At 56.3% G+C, this 16,193-nt stretch overlaps 3 protein-coding genes across 5 annotated transcripts; 2 read left to right on the top strand and 1 right to left on the bottom strand.

The window, feature by feature from the left end:
* Positions 1 to 3,025: 3,025 nt before the first annotated feature.
* On the bottom strand, positions 3,026 to 8,770 carry CCDC137 (coiled-coil domain containing 137). Its single transcript, XM_032617350.1, has 6 exons — positions 8,598 to 8,770; positions 8,067 to 8,200; positions 6,414 to 6,636; positions 4,854 to 4,936; positions 4,624 to 4,703; positions 3,026 to 4,448 (listed from the first exon to the last, which is right to left on the bottom strand). Exons 1-6 carry the CDS (start codon positions 8,735 to 8,737, stop codon positions 4,227 to 4,229), a joined length of 882 nt encoding a protein of 293 aa, XP_032473241.1. The 5' UTR covers positions 8,738 to 8,770; the 3' UTR covers positions 3,026 to 4,226.
* A 133-nt stretch (positions 8,771 to 8,903) lies between these two features.
* On the top strand, positions 8,904 to 10,363 carry OXLD1 (oxidoreductase like domain containing 1). Of its 3 annotated transcripts, none has more exons than XM_032616823.1 (2): positions 8,904 to 8,994; positions 9,813 to 10,363. In XM_032616823.1, exons 1-2 carry the CDS (start codon positions 8,935 to 8,937, stop codon positions 10,212 to 10,214), a joined length of 462 nt encoding a protein of 153 aa, XP_032472714.1. In that variant the 5' UTR covers positions 8,904 to 8,934; the 3' UTR covers positions 10,215 to 10,363. The 3 variants fall into 3 exon arrangements, 2 of the variants coding, with proteins under 2 accessions (XP_032472714.1, XP_032472713.1); XM_032616822.1 differs by having other exon boundaries at positions 8,913 to 9,021; XR_004347550.1 differs by having other exon boundaries at positions 8,931 to 9,222.
* Positions 10,364 to 13,560: 3,197 nt separating this feature from the next.
* Positions 13,561 to 14,838, top strand: PDE6G (phosphodiesterase 6G). The gene is made up of 3 exons (XM_032617391.1): positions 13,561 to 13,736; positions 14,237 to 14,277; positions 14,762 to 14,838. The coding sequence occupies exons 1-3, from the start codon at positions 13,591 to 13,593 to the stop codon at positions 14,836 to 14,838; spliced, it is 264 nt and encodes an 87-aa protein (XP_032473282.1). The 5' UTR covers positions 13,561 to 13,590.
* Positions 14,839 to 16,193: the final 1,355 nt, after the last annotated feature.

The following is a 16,193-nucleotide window of genomic DNA, read 5'->3' on the forward strand; positions in this document are numbered from 1 at the left end:
ATGATTCTACTAAGAGAAAAACCAATAAAATCCTTAATATCCAACTTCAACAGATGGAGTTCCCTAAGCAAAGTCCTCCCAGCCTCCGTCATTACTGTAAGAAGCCAGGATATTGGAAGAAAGACTTCTAGAAACCAAAACGCTCCAGGCATCTTCAGTCAACTCATCTTTCCAATGTCCTCCCACTTCCCAGTGACGGGACTCCAAGGAATCTGGAGCTTTTCCAAGCCTCCCTCTTAATCAGCTCAGAGAAACAACGCTCCAGACTGGGAATGAATTTCTATACTGGAGCTACACTCTCAGTGCTCAAGCCCATTACTAATGAACAGCCCGTGCCTCGGAGCACAATTCCAATAGTGGAGTTTCCAATAAACCTTAGCAAGTCATGAAAAAAGACAGGAATCCACAGGACTTAGTGCTCTTCCAACAGGAGTGAACATATCATGCCCTTACACCAGACTGGTGGTAATAAAGTGAGGGGGCTGGTTGACATTGCTGTTTAAAGTGTTGCACATTGTGAATTTTAATACCAGTGTGCAGGCTTCAATGTTGCTTTTCCAAGTAATGAATTCTCAGCAGACGATATCAAACTTTAAAAAAAATTTTTTAATTTGTTTTATTTTGGGCTGCATCGGGTCTTCATTGCTGCGCGCGGGCTTTCTCTGGTTGCAGCGAGCAGGGGCGACTCTTCGTTGTGGTGCGAGGGCTTCTCGCTGCAGTGGCTTCTCTTGTTGCAGAGCACAGGCTCTATCTAGGCTTGCGGGCTTCAGTAGTTGCAGCACGCAGGTTCAGTAGTTGTGGCTCGTAGGCTCCAGAGTGCAGGCTCAGTAGTTATGGCGCACGGGCTTAGTTGCTCCGCAGCATGTGGGATCTTCCCGGACCAGGGCTCAAACCCGTGTCCCCTGCATTGGCAGGCGGATTCTTAACCCCTGCGCCACCAGGGAAGCCCGATGATATCAAATATCATGCAGCATTTTGTGGGAAGCTGTTGGATCCAGGGTTGGTGTCACATTCCCAAAATAAAATCCAGAAAAACTGTCCACAATGCTCCCTCCCAGGCGCTCCAAATTGCCTGATGGACCATTCGAGGTTTGGCAAGTGGGTTTCACAGAGCTGCCCACCATCTCATGGGTATAAATAATTCCTGGTAATGATGTGCATGTTTCCTCAGTGGACTGAAGCTTTTCCACGTAGACAAGCCACTGCCTCCCCTGTGGCTAAGGTCCCATCGGAGAGGAACGCTTCTTGAACTTCATAGTGATTGGGGATCCCACCTTATTGGTCAAGTGCTACGAGTCTGTGCCATTTGGCCAGTTCTCATCAAAACCCCCTTGGGTTGGAGTAAGCGCCAATGAGAACGTGATCGGAAATCTCCCCCTAATATCAGGAGAGCTGGCTGATTCTGCAGCCCGACAATTATCACTTGACTCACTGGCTAAAATACTTTTAGACAACCACATAGCCTTCGATTTCCTACTTGCTGAACAAGGAGGCATTTGTACGATTGCAAATACTACCTGGATAAACACTTTTGGAGAAGTAGAACCTCAATTACACAAAATGAGGACACAAGCCCAAATTTCACCTGACTCTCTCTGGTCCTTTGATTTGTTCAGCTGGCTACCTTCAGATCTAGGGTCATGGTTTAGAACCGTCATACAAACTGTCATATTATTTTTCATTCTGCTTTGCATATTTTTTATGGTTTTGTTTTTTTTCTGTTTTTGTTTTGGCCACACCTCGTGGCTTGTGGGGTCTTAGTTCCCCAACCAGGGATTGAACCTGGGCCTTTCGCAGTGAAAGCACAGAGCCCTAACCACTGGACCGCCAGGGAATTCCCCATTTTTAAACTTTGTACATGTTGCCTGTCAACCCCCTGTAGAAATGACACAGTGAATAGTATGATGTTGGCTCAATGCCTTGAGATGACTGCCCATGCCTGTACCTTCATAAGACACGATTTTAAGAGTGAAAATGGCTGAGAGTTCCTCCTTCTTTGTTACTCAAATGTGGGCTCACTTGGTTTCAATCACTATGCCCTTTTCCTCTGATGTGAGACATGACGTCCAGGAAAGGTCCTGGTGCTGAGGGACAAAACACAATTCCACTAAAACTGATCAGTGATGCTCTCAAGGAAAGATCTTCATCTAAAGGGGGGAATGTGGAAACGAGCAAAGGAAAGCTCAATCAGGATGGGGCAGGGAAGCTATGATGGGAGGGCTCTCAAGCATGCATCTCTCACCACAGCTCACAGACCCAGCAGGAAGGAAGGTCTCCGTCTGGCCCAGCGACAAGCTACCCACTGATTGCAGCCAACAGAAAACCACCAGGGCCCTCCTCATTTCCTCCTTTCCTCCTAAAACCTAATAAAAGCTGACCTTCCATTTGTCTCCTCCAACTTGCCAGTTTGCTTGTCCTAAACTGAAATTCTTCTGATTCCAAATAAACTCATTTTGGCTAAAGACCTTATGCCATTCTTAAGGTCAACACCTTTAACCCGGGCTGAGTGTCTTGATGGCTGATCCTACCTGTGTTCTGTCTCTAGGGATGACCCGAGTGTGGGCTCCATCTCTGAGGGGTGACCCCTGGCCTAGTCACTATCTCTGATGGGTGAGACTGGGCCTGGTGACATCTCTGATGGTAAAGCCAGCCTGAGCTAAGTTGACCAGTTTTAGGGGCACTCTGACAAGGGCCTGAGGGAATGTAATTTTCTCATTTCATGTGACCAAAGGCAAACTTCCCTCACCACGACCTGTTTCCTCATTGCCACATTCATGCTGTACTTGCACTGTACCCAGCGACCCCACCTCACCCCTCGCTCTTGCTGCCCTGCCTGTCTTGGGACCCTATTGTCAGAAGGATGTCAACATTGAACCAGAGATGTGCTGCCTGCCCCAACTGCCATGTGATGGGGGCAAGTCCTGGCTAGTGCATGGCAACCAGCGCCTGGTCATCCCACGCAGGGGCCGGGGCCACCCGCCATGCAGAAACACACCCCTGAAAGAGTGCCAGCCCTGATTCCAGGTAGAGCTTCCACAACTTAAATTTTTTAATTCAAAAATAAACTTTGCAACGGGAGAGGCCACAACAGTGAGAGGCCCGCGTACCGCAAAAAAAAACAAAACAAAAAAATAAACTTCATTACATAAAATGCAAACTTGGGGAAGAGCAAAACAGATTCCACAGAACTCCACTCATTCTCTAGGACTGTCAGTGCTGAGGCCTGGCGCTGACTGAGCTGTCCAGGCCATCTTTGCTGGCTAGAGAAGCCCAAGCTGGAGAGAGTGAGGGAGCCCAGCAGCTGTCCTTCTCCAACGGGGCTATGAGTGGCCTGCCCCTGTCCTTCCATGTTCAATTGCTAACAGTCTGTAAGCCCCATCCCCATTCTCTTGCTTGTATCCCACATCTGAGCAAGATGATAAACCCAGGTGCTCCCTCCTTTGGCACCTGTGGGAGATTCAAACCTCGCCAGGCCCTGCCCTTGGCAGGAACTCACACGGCCCCTCTGACCACAAGAAAGTCCTGGGCTAGGCTCCTGTCCTGGCTGTCAAGCCACTCTAGACCTGCTGGAGAGCCCTGCCCTGTCCTCCCCAGAGACCTCGATGACATAAGGACCCAGCCTCCCCAAACCTCGATGTGGGTGGCTCAGTCTCCACACCCAAACATGAGCTGGGGTGGCTCCACCTGCCCTGCGAGGACTGTGACAGCAGTGCCGTGAGCTGGTCTACGTGGCCTAGATGCTGATCCCCGCCCTTTCCCCACACCAACCTGCTGCCTGGCTCTCGCTCTAGCTGTACCGCTCTGTCGAATCCAGCAGAGCCTCGCTTATAGATTTAGTTAACCGAGATCGGCAGTGTCTACAACTAACTGGTATCTAGGGACAGGATTATGGGACTGGCCCTCTGTAAAGTGGCCCTAGGGTGTGTCTCAGCCTGGACCTGTTTCAGAACAAAGCTGTATGTGACGCTAGGCTCAAGGGAACGATGCTGGCTGCAGCTCACCCAGGCACTGGCCCCATCTCTGGGGGCTCAGGAGACAGACGACGCCCTGTGTGAGACACGGGGCCGGCGGGTGGTCACTCACGAAACAGCAGTCTTTAGGGAGAAAAAACAAGAGCCCTCTCCCCCACTTGAGTCCTAGGATGTGTGCCAGGGAGAGGACTCTTGACTGCAGGCCATCTGCCCATCTACCCCCAACCCAGGTGCAGCGTCTCTGGTCCCTCACCATCACAGCTGCGTCTTTGGTTTCTTCCCAGAAAGGAGGTGGGGTGGCTGTGGTGACTGAGCCCCCCGCCGCTGCTGCTGCAGTTTCTTTAGCGCCCTATAGGCGTTCACAGCCCACTCTCTCTCCTCCGCCACGATCCGCTGTCTGGCCAGAGAGGTGGTCAGAGGCTGGGACACACCGCCAGGGCTTAAAAGCATCTTCAGCATCAGCGATTTCTTGCCAGGCTGAGGAAGGGAGGGAGGGAGGTTGAGGCACAGATTCAGGAAGGAGGGGAGGTCACAAAGAGCCTAGGCCAGCCCAATAGCTTAAGCCCAGTGAGAACATGGTGCTCTCCACCTGTGTGCCCTGAACCAGGCAGCACCGAGGGGCAAAAAGGGCAACTCCCCCACCCCTGCTTACCTGGTCCCTACTTGTGCTCATCCTGGGCTTGGCGGTCAGCTCTGGGGGCTGCAGGGCAACCTCACCAAACTTCACCGTGTCTGGAGGGGCAGAGAAGAACAACTGAGGCCTGCTGCCCACACAACCACTGCAGCCGTGGAACGCGGAGCCACTGTCCACCCACCCACCGACCCTGGGGAGACAAAGCTGCCCCGAACCAGGGCTGACACAATTGCTTTCTGAAGAGCTACCTCGGAGTAGCTCCTGCTCCAGCCTTTCTGCTGCCTTTTCCTCCCTCCTCTGCTGGACCTTAACCAGCCGTCGCTTCTGGAACCTGGGAAGAGAGCACAGTGCTGTTCACTTTCCTAAACTCTCATTTCACTGGACTCAGGAAGAGGCAGAGGTCACCCCTGCCCACGAGGGATGCATCAGGAAAGACCCCAGGTGGCTGCCTCTGAACCCCAGGACCCACAGAGAGCGCTCCGAACCTAGGAGGTCCCTCCAAAGTTCCAAGTCAGGGGTCCTCAGCGGCTGCGGCTGTACCTCTACAGCCCATCGGACAATGTCTGGAGATGTTCTGTGTTGTCACAACGTCGGGGGGAGAGGGGTGCTCCTGGCACCTCATGGGTGGAGGTCAGGAATGCTGCTCAACGCCCTACAGTGCACGGAATGGCCCCCACCCCAGAGAATCAGCTTACCCAAGTGTCAACTGTGCTGCTGTGTGTAAACGGCCCCGCACAGCAGCAAGTGTGACATGGTCCCTTATTGTCACTAGAATCAACGTTCAATGAGTTTTAGAGATCACTGTGGCTTTAGGTGGTACCTGGGATATGTTTTGTGTGATGTAATTTTCACTGGCTAACGTAAGTACATGTATGATAAGAATCTGGACGTAAGGAAACTCTACAAAGCTGAAAACGATCTAACTTTCACAGCTTTTAAAAGAATTTCTTCTTCTTCTTTTTTTTTAATTTAGGCCACACTGCATGGCACGCGGGATCTTAGTTCCCCAACCAGGGATCGAATCCACGCCCCCTGAAGCAGAAACTTGGAGTCTTAGCCCCTGGACCACCAAGGAAGTGCCCGGTTTTAGAGAAATTTCTGATGAAAGCCTGGCTTGATTCATGACAAAAGTTGCAGTAAAGGCAGAAACACATCTCAAAAAGCATTTGTTTGCTGAAACTACTGCCCCAGCTCCCACCCACAGGCTCAGGGAGGTGGCACACAGCTTACATCCCAGACTTCTCCAGGGCTGAGGGTAGGGATGGGCAGGGGAGCCGCAGCTGGCGGTGGGCTTCCTCCTGGTGCCAATTTCACCACTTTACCCACCAGGAAGCTGAGTCTGAGAGGTCACAGAACTTGTACAAATGACATAGCTACAGGCTCTCAAATCTCTTTTGGGCTGGAAAGGTGAACCCTGGAAACGTTTCCGTGGGGTAGGCACAGTCCCCTGACGGCCTGTGGGCTCTCCTGGGAGGACACTGAGCCTCACTGTTTTTCTACTTCCCTGAAACAACTGGCCTGGGGTAGACAGCTGGCCCTCAACCTCCCTTGGCTCTTGGACACCTTGATGCTTTCCAGAGAGAGGCACAGACAGAGCTAGGCCTTCGGAGCTCTGTGGGTTCAGAGCCTCCCAGAAGCGCTGAGGTTAAGTGGCTGCGGTACAGAGAAAAACACCCACTGACTCCAGGTCCTGCTCGGCCTGAATCATGGGGTAGGTGGGGTGCCCCCTGGCAACAAGATGCTGTCAATGCAGAAGAAATGGTGGCACCCCACAGCCCTGCCTCCCAGCCCCTGCAGCCCCCACTCACGCTTTCTTCCTCTCCGACTTCCCCTTCTTGGGAGCCGCCTGCACCTCAGGCTGCCGGCTGGCCTGGTTCTTGCTGAGGAACAGCACGTGCTGCGCCTCCTGCGCCATGCGCCGCACATAGGCCCTGTCGGACTCCCACTTCTTCTGCTCGAACTTGGGTACAGCGATGTCCGGCTCCACTCCCTTTGCTTCCTTCTCCAATGTCTTACTGAAGGCCACCTGGGCTGAGGACAAAGGGAGACCTCAGAGGGGAAAGTCGTGACGCGAAGGCAGGAGGGAGCAGGTGGCGCTTGGCTGGCCACCCATGTTCATCTCCCCTCCCCTGGCCACGGGACAGGAAGACCAGGCTCACGGAGGAGCTAAAGAGGATGTAAGATGCCAGCTGGGGGGAACCTGGGGTGGGACCCCTACAGCCCACTGGTACATGTCAAAGATGTCCTCTGCAGCTCGGATGAAAAAGGAAACAGGAAACAACCTAAGTATCCGTCATTAGCTGACTGGCTGAATGAATCCCCCTATGTTCATCCAGAGACGTCACTGAACAGCTGCTGAGAGCTCGGTAGAGCTACGATAAGGACATGGAAAGACCTACAAAATCCACTGGTCGCGAAAACCCAGGACACCAAACAATATAGAGAATGAAGGTATAGCTTTTACCTCATAAATATGTGAAAATATGCATATTTCCCCTGGGAGGGTAAACAAGACGGACAGACAGCAGTTTCTTTTAGCGGGAGAGAGCAGGATTGAAAGACAGGGAAGGAGGCCACGCCTCACCTCATATCTTTCAGTACTGTTTGATTTCACCACGTGTGTAAGTTTATGTCTTTTAAATAACTTAAACCCCAAAAAGAGCTGATTCAATAGAGCATGGTTCAGAATGTGCCATCTTCCATCTGGGCCAGCGCCCTCCTCTACCCCTCCCCCTCCTCAACTCTTTATTTCACTATCGCTTTGGTAGCCATCTAACCCCCAATGAAAAGCCTAAGGTTGACAAAGAAATTACAAAACAGCATTGCTGAAAAATCAGTCCCATGTCTGGGAAAACAAGTACCTGTACGTGTGCACAAAACAAAAACACTCTGGACCCCATTCCCCAACATCTGGAGTGTTATCTCTGGCAGAGGCTGACAGCTGGGCGCCCTACCTGGCCTTGGGGGAAGGGTGGGAGGGATGAGTTTCTCAGGGGGTCTGAGCAACTCCCTCCGTAACCTCTTCTCTCCACCATGATTTCTGCACTCGGGTCCAAGGAACCATCATTTCCTACTTGCAAGAGCCTCGCTGGCCTGCAGTGTCCTCTCGCCCCCTCGACTGTTACACAGTGACCTTTCCTTCAAGTAAATCTGAACTGACCGTCCCCTCTGATGGATCTCCACTACTCCTGGGAGGGGAAAATCAACACTTCCACCTTGGCCCATGAGGCCCCAGGGGCTCCTTTTGGAGCCTCACCTGAAACCACACCGCCACCTGCTGCCAGCCACCACTCTGGCCCTGGTGACACCAGCCTTTGGTCAGTCCTCCACATGCTCCTGCACCGCCTGACTGCTGGGGTCTGGCAGATTTCTTCTGCCTGAAACGCCACTGAATACGTGTGCAATTAAGTAGATTCAAACCCGCAAGGCTTTATGGCCACCCAGCATGGGCCTGTAGTTACCCTCTTTCTTCCTCTTCTTGTTACTGATGGGGTTTTTCATCTCCTGGCGGCTCCTCATGATCTCTCGGAGCCGGAAAGGGATTTCCTGTTCATCTTGGTTCTTAGGCTTGCAATTCACTTTCTTCTTTTCTTTGCTGGGAAGGAGAACACGGGGGTGAGACACGTCTCCAATCGAGCATAAGCAGAATCAGAGAAACTGAAGCTGAGCCTGGAGAAAGAAACTTCGCAGGCCACCCTGGCCGCTGTAGTGCGTGCCGGTCAAGGGAACACGGCCTCATTCTCGCCCGCCCGGAGGCTGTCCCTGGACCGGTTTCTCACAGGACGCTGGGTGGGGGGCGCTCCGAGAGCCCTAGGGAGGCCCGTCGCTCCCTGACCTCGTCCAGGATAGCAAAGACGGCGCCCCGGAAGGTGACAAGTGCCACACCGGAGACTCCCTCACGCCTCCGCCCACCCGGCTGACCACACAGCGCGCTTGGCCCGGTGCGGGGAGGGGTGCCGGGGAGTCTTCAGGACGACGAGACCGGCACCCACCTGCGCGGCCCCGGCCGTGGCGCCGAGCGCTGCTTCCCCGGCTCCTGCTGCCTCCGGCCCTGCGGTCGCCCTGGGCTCCCTAGCCCAGCCTTCCCCGTCGTCCTCGCCGGCGCCGCCGCTCGGCGCCGGGTTCCCGCCATCTACACGCCCTGCGCTCAAAGGAGAAACCACTTCCGCACTCCCTAACGGTCCGGCCCCATGCCCGCCATTTCCGCTTCCTGATCTCACTGGGGCTGTGCAGCTCCCTGACGGGCCGGGATTGGCCAGAACGGCCGCCATTCACAGCTCGGGCGGGGCCGACGGGGGGGCGCCTGCGCCGTGGGCCAGGCAGTGGGCGATGCTGCTGTGGAGTGTGGCCCGGGGAGGCCTGGCGGTGTCACTCGCTGCCCGCGGCCTGGCAAGTACCAGCGAGGACGGGGACGGGGTGCGTTCGGGAGGCCGGGCCCCGCCGGGGCCGAGAAGCCCCGCTCTCCCGGCAGCCGGGCAGAGCCCAGGGTAGCGCCGGCGGGTTCTGAGCTCGTTCCCTCGTCCAGTACCTGTTGAACACCTGCTTTGTGCGAAGCCTTTGGGGAAACCTCAGTGAACAAGGAGTTGGCGCCCCTCGCAAGAGCAGTTAGAGAAATAAGTAAAGTTTGCGCCTGTGTTCAGTGCCCTGGAGACAGAGCAGGGAAGGGGACCCGGGGGCTGGAGTGGGGGCTGGAGGTGGGGAGAGGGCTGCCCACTGGCCTTTGGGAATGACTTGGGCTTCTCATGTGACAGAGAGAAACAGGAATGAAGGGGTGACGCGATTAGTCAGAATGTTCACGGGGGAGGGACGTGGCAGTACTGGTTGGCGAGGGAGAGGTGGCTGTGTGGGCTGGAGCTCACAGGCTTCCGCCCTCGCCATACTCCTGTCCACCGGGCAGAGCCATCATAGCTGGAGGTGCAGTCTCAACCCCCACCATCTGCTGGAGGGCACGCCTAGTGCGAGGCCTTGAACCCAGCATTTCTCACGAACCTGTGGCTCATCCTCGTACCAAGCGTTACATCCATTTTACAAATGGGAAACGGAGTCTATAGGTGAAGTAACTTGTCTAAGGTTACGCAGGAAGTGAGGAAACTGAGAAAGACGTGGAGCCCCCTGCCAGTGACAGGAGGCCGAAATTTCCCCAGAGCTGGAGGCAGGCAGAGCCTTACCAGCTTCCTGGAGACTCATGTGCTTATCTGAATCCTTAGGGGCCACTATCCAGCTGGGACTGGGGCCAAAGGCTTCTTGGAGGTGGCAGCATTCTTCACAGGATCCGAGTCCGTGAAGGCCACAGAGAGTTCAGGAAGGACCATGTGGAGGAGGGCTCCCAAGCAGGTGCAGCGGGCGCTGGGCAGCCCGAGTCCTCCCTGCCTGGTGGGGCCCCCTCAGAACCCCTGTACCCGCCACCCCCTGAGCTCCAGCCCCCCACCAACTGCTGCATGAGCGGCTGCCCCAACTGCGTGTGGGTGGCATACGCAGACGCACTGCTGCAGCACTACCAGGACGGCGGGGAGCGGGCCCTGGCCGCCCTGGAGGAGCACGTGGCCGATGAGAACCTCAAGGCCTTCCTCCGGATGGAGATCCAGCTCCGTGTGAGGAGTGGAAGCTGAGCCGCCTGGCCAGACAGCCTCACCCCGACAGACTCCTCCTCAGGATGCAGCACAGCCTCCTTTATCCACGGCCCCTTTGTGCAGCTGGTGTCGATGGGATTGTTTATTGACTTTGCCTGAGAATAAATAAGCTCTGTGTGGTGGTTAGACAGGAGGCTTTTGTGTTGTCATCCATAGGCGTGTATCACCTCAAGGAAAGCACGGGCAGATGTCATTGTATGTCCACTGGGCACCTACAGCCTTCACCAACCTGTGAGGTTGGCTAAACCTGTTTCCTTGACTATTCAAGTGACAGTGACCCCAGGGGCCCCCTTCTATGTCCCAGCATCCCAGAAGTCCCAGAGGTCAGCTCTGGTTACTCTCAGTGGTGCAGCAGAGGGAGGACCATCCGGTCCTGAGAGGTTGCTGTTAGCAAAGCTCTGGCAGGCACAAATGCCCGCAGATGGCCTGGAATGTGCCCCATTCATCCAGCTGCAGGCTTTCAAGCTCTGATACCAGTGGCCTGGACAGACAGGGTTAAATGTATTTATGCCTGTTTTATCTTCTCTCATTTAAGGGAAAAGCTTGGGTTGTTATAAGGCTTCACAAAGAATTTGAGCTGATAAGCAGGCCTTCCCAGGTAGGGGCCTTCAATGTAAAGCCAGAGTTTCTCACAGAGACAGATCTGTGGACAAGAGAATGAAACCACACAGCCACAAAACGTGCTGCCATGCTAATGCCTGGGGATACACACGGTAGTGCAGGCTGTTTTGGCCAGCTAGTGATGTCATCCAGAAGCAGTTTTGGTTGGTTCAGAGAAACATGATTATAGCAATACATGTTTGTTACACTTTATGTCAGAGAGCATCTACTCCAACCCTGTCCTACAGATTTGAAAATGGCCCAGGAAGAGAAAGATTTCCCTAGAGACAAAAGCACAGCAGAGCCTAGTGGGCTTGGGGCCCCCGAAGGGGTCTACAACATGGAGGTGGATTACCTCAGAGATGTAGGAAGAGGTTTACTGTATTTTTCTCGAAAACATATTTGTGAAAGATTTTCTATGTGTATATGATACCAGGGCAGATCTTTGAAGTCCCAGGAGGAGGGAACTAGGGGAAGGAGAGAGATGTACAATAGAAAATGCACCATATGGCATGAGCAGTAGGTGCAAAGGCTCTGGGGTGGAAGAGGCTCCTTGGAGCACAGAGCAAGAGGAAGGGATGAGAGGTGAGGCCAAAGAAGTGGATCGGGACAGGCTATACAGGGCTTTGGGGCCACAAAGGCAGGTTCCTCAGCAGTCAGGATAGTAAGGGTGGGGAGGCCTAAGACAGCAGCCAGTGCCGTCTCATCCTTGCTTCAAAAATGAGCAGCTTCGGGCTTCCCTGGTGGCGCAGTGGTTGAGAGTCCACCTGCCGATGCAGGGGACATGGTTCATGCCCCGGACCAGGAAGATCCCACATGCCACGGAGCGGCTGGGCCCCTGAGCCATGGCCGCTGAGCCTGCGCATCCGGAGCCTGTGCTCCACAACGGGAGAGGCCACAGCGGTGAGAGGCCCGCGTACCGGAAAAAAAAAAAAAAAAAAAAAAGAGCAGCTTCAGGAGAGTCTGGCTGTTCATGATCACACGTCCCGTTCCTGCCCTGACCCTGCCCCCTGCTCGTCCTTCCTTCAGGCCCTTGACTGCACCTGAGCCCCTTCCCCCATCTCGGGGAGTCCTGGGTGCTGCTACCCACCCCACAATCTCATTAGTGTGGTGTCAAGGCACGGTCCTAATCAGATTACCCAGCTGCAGGATAAATGCCCAGCCAGCACCCTGCCTAAGGGAGGCCTGCCACTCACACCCATGGTCCCCTGAGACCTGCCCCGGTACTTGGTGAGTAATGACCTTCCCAGGTTGCTTTTCCTGGTGGCCACTTACCCAAGGGCGTTAGTGGGTATCTGCCCAGAGGGTGAGGAGTGGGCGGGATTTTCACCACCATCCTGAGGTCTGGGTCTGGGGGAGGCCACCTACTGCCCTGTTCACAGAGGACACCCAGCCCATCACCTCCTCTGTTCCTCGTGCCAAATAGTGGTGCAGGCTGTCCCCCAGGCTAGCAATGGTCTCGGAGCCTCAAGCCACACACAGTCAGCCAACCTGAGTGGGCACCAGCCACAGGCCAGGCTAGGGCCAGGGCAACTTGAGCAGCGGTTTCCATGGGGACAGCATCTGATAGTTGGCTCTCTATCAGGGCTCAGAGCTGCCCACGCCAGGCCAGTGGCCTGGGACTAGAGAAGGGGTCCAGCTGGGCCTACACTACCTAGGCTGTGAGGAGTGGGTGTTGTGGGGTTTGAGCAGCCGGGGCCACCAGACCTGCTGCTGTCCAACTTGGACCCCGTGTAGATCCAGCTCCTGTCCCCTGGTTCCTCTCAGGCTGCTTCTGGTCCCGGCACAGAGACGGAACCTTAGGGAAGGAAGGTCCACAGTGGGGTCCACCGAATCCCAGGTGCCCCGGCACCTACAACCAGGCCTTCCTCGCTGGTAGAGCCACCTGTTCTTGCCTCCCGGTTGATCTCAGCCCCTAATACTCTAGCAGGCAGCTAGCGGTGGCCCCAGGCTGGAGTCAGGCATTGCAGCCCACAAGTGGGGAGGGGGGCAAGAAACAGGACCCAAGAAGTGGTGCCTGAGGCATCCAGTGCCAGGGCAGCGGCTCCTCTCTGCATCATGTACTTAGCCCCAGAACTTTCTGGGCTTATAGTGGACCCTGAGGAATTAGGGTCTCCCTCTGGTGCTAATAGGCTTAGAGGAAGGTGAGCTGCCCCTGGCCTAGGTCGCCAGGGCTTAGGGCCTCGAGGGGGGGACTCCGGGGGAGAGGAGGAGGGGAGGTCACCCTGTGCAGTGGGGTCAAGGACACCAGCAGGTGATGCTGGTGCCCAGTGAGTGGCTGGGGCGGGGTGGGGGGTGGGACGGGGGAGGTAGGGCATTTACCGGCAGAGGGAAGACGCTGCTGGGGCCAGGGCTACACAGCTCGCCTGGGCGTTTCATTGTGACACGGGCCCCTCCCCTGCCCGGGCACCCTGCCCTCCCATTTCTCAGGTTACCGTTATTGGCACCGCTAGGTGCCTAACATGCCACCATGAATGAGGCCAAGTGTCCCACCCCAGGGATTGGTTTGGAGAAGGGGGAGACAGTGAGGAGGGGCACACCGGGGGGGCCACCCAGCGCTCTCAGCCCCTGCCTGGGGCTCCCTGGGACAGGGGGCGGCTGTTTGAGTCATACTGGGGACTGGTGGGTCTCATGTTTCAGGGTTTCCTCTGCTCTGGTGGGTTGAGACCTGAGAGGTGGGTCGGAAGCAGGAGGGCCCACAGCGTGAGGGAGTCCAGAAGCTGAAGGTCACCGCGGGGTCTCTGCCAGCCTGGCCATGAACCTGGAGCCGCCCAAGGCCGAGATCCGGCCGGCCACCAGGGTGATTGGGGGGCCCGTCACTCCCAGGAAAGGGCCCCCCAAATTTAAGCAGCGGCAAACCAGGCAGTTCAAGAGCAAGCCCCCCAAGAAAGGCGTCCAAGGGTGAGCAGAGGTGTGGGAGGGCTGGCCCTGAGGGGGGTGGAGGGCCCACCTGCTGCACAGGAGGGAGATGGGGCCTTTCTGGTGCTAGAGGCCATGGCAGGGGCCTTCAGGTTGGGGGGCTGGGTGGGGCCTCAGCCACCCTTTCCTGGTGGAAGGTGGTCCCATCCTCTTAAGCAGGTGGTGCGGGTCTTGAGGGCCTGAGCCGGCCTGTCTCAGGGTCCCCCATTCCCTGGCATGGGGGGCGGGGGGTGGAGGGGACTCAGGGGGCAGGGGCTCCTGTCACCCTCTCTAGCTGTTCTTGTCTGGAAAGCACACCCACCCACGGCCACCCAGACACTCAGCCACAGCCCCACCAACTGATATGTCTCCCTGCACCCAAAGAGCCCCACGTGTACACACCCAGGACACACTCAGACACACCGCGTTCCCAGGAACCTGCACTCAAGTGTATGCACACCCCCTCTCCGCTCTTCCTGGCCCTGACCGCTCTGTTCTTGTAGGTTTGGTGACGACATCCCCGGAATGGAAGGCCTGGGAACAGGTATGACGGCCACTAGCGTTCACCCAGGTCCCCCCCACTTGCCCACCCCCCAGTGTGCCTGGGGCCCCATCACCCCTGCCCCTGCTTCCTCAGGCAGAGGCTCACTTAGGGCACCACCCCCAGCTGTCCTTCATTTTTTTTTCCCAACTTCAAGCTTCAGACACCACCCAAGTGGGGTTGTTCCTACTCAGCGGGTCCACCAAGTGCTTGGAGGGGCTGGAAAAGAGCAAAGCTCTTGCTGTCCCCTCCCCCCAGCAGCAAGGCCCACCTTCCTCTGGCCCCCTCCCTGGGCCTGCTGCACCCACTCTCTTCCTGGGCAGGGCACCCATTCGACACACCCCAAAGGTGGTATGTCCTGCAAGGAGGGCTCTACACCCTGGACTTGTACTCTCACCATTGGGGTGTGGACAACAGGGCCCGGAGGGGATGGTGGCTCCTGGGGCCATGGGACCCTCCTGGACCCACTGGCCCCCTTGTCCTGCAGACATCACTGTCATCTGCCCATGGGAGGCCTTCAACCACCTGGAGCTGCATGAGCTGGCCCAGTACGGCATCATCTAGCACTGGACCCTGGCCCTTGACCCCTCCGTGCCGCTGCCCTCTCTGACCTCTGCTCAGGATTCCTGTGAGCAGGGCCGCCCCCCCCACCGGAGGGTTCCAGAGTGTCCAGAGATTGTGTCTGGAGATCCCTGCAGGGCGGCGACCTCAGGCCCACGGAAGCTAGTTGCCAGGAGCCCACGAACTCCCTGCAGGATATCCTCTCCGGCCGGCCAGGCCTGGCTTAACTTCTGGAGACACTGGTCCACAGACCCTCTCCTCCCATGGCTGGAAAGCTAGGGCAGGCCTCCCAGGAGTGTCCCCTGTCCTGCCTGTCTGGAGGTGAGGACAAGCTTCCCCCACTAGCCCTTCCCAGCTGAGGCCCTTGCACTGGTGGAGTGGGTGGCGGGAGTCCTGCGGGCGTCAGTGAAAGAGCAAGACCCCTCTGGACCTGTCACACCAGCAAGATGCTTGTCCTTTCCAACATGGCCCATGTCCTGTTTCAAATAAAATTAGCGTGTCCCCCACCACTTGTCTGGGATGTGTTGTCAGTGGGGGCAGGGCCCAAGGGTGGAGTCTCTTCAGCAAGAGTGGACGGATGTGGGCACTGGTGGCAGGGATGGCAGGGGCCTGGCCAGGCTGAGGGAAGGAAGCACATCGGGCACTGAGCCAGGCTCTTGATGGCTGGATTGGGGCAAGGCAGGCAGCCCCATGTACTCCGGGGGCCAGAGCTCGGGTCAGGGGGAGGGAGCACCTATCTGCTCCCCATAGGTGAGGAAACAGGTGCAGGGAGATTGGGCCCAGCCAGCCCATCCTTACTGTCCACTAAAGCTGGAGAGATGCCTACCAGTAACCCTGCAATTCCGCTCCTGACACCACACCCAGGAGAAGCAGGGCACGCTGCCACACACAAACCTGCGGGAAACTGCCCCCAGTGGCAGTCATCTTCAGGAAGCTGCCCAAGTGCCTATCCACACGGGCGTCGGGGGGTCTTTTCACACAGCAGTGACCAGAGAGTGACTCTCAGGAAGGGGGCCCCTGTGATCGTATTTATGTGAAGGCCAGAAAAAGCCACGCTAACCAAAGGTGACAAAGTTCCAACAGGGGTGACCTCGAGGAGGATATGAAGGACCCTGCTGGGGCTGGATCTAGACCTGGTAGTGGGTCCACAGGTGTGTGGATAAGTAAGAACCCTCAGGCTGCCCACTTAAGGCTGGTGCAATTTACTGTATGAGTGATACATCTCAATAAAACTTACCCCCGCCCAAAACAAAAGCACTCTGGAGGGAGAGGCCTGGGCCTCATCCTCAACCACCACAATGGACAGGAAAGGGGGAGGTGGCCCCAGAGGAGAGCAGGGGCCAGGCTATGGTGAGGAC

This window comes from Phocoena sinus, chromosome 20 (genome assembly GCF_008692025.1).
Source record: "Phocoena sinus isolate mPhoSin1 chromosome 20, mPhoSin1.pri, whole genome shotgun sequence".
Classification (NCBI taxonomy): domain Eukaryota; kingdom Metazoa; phylum Chordata; class Mammalia; order Artiodactyla; family Phocoenidae; genus Phocoena; species Phocoena sinus.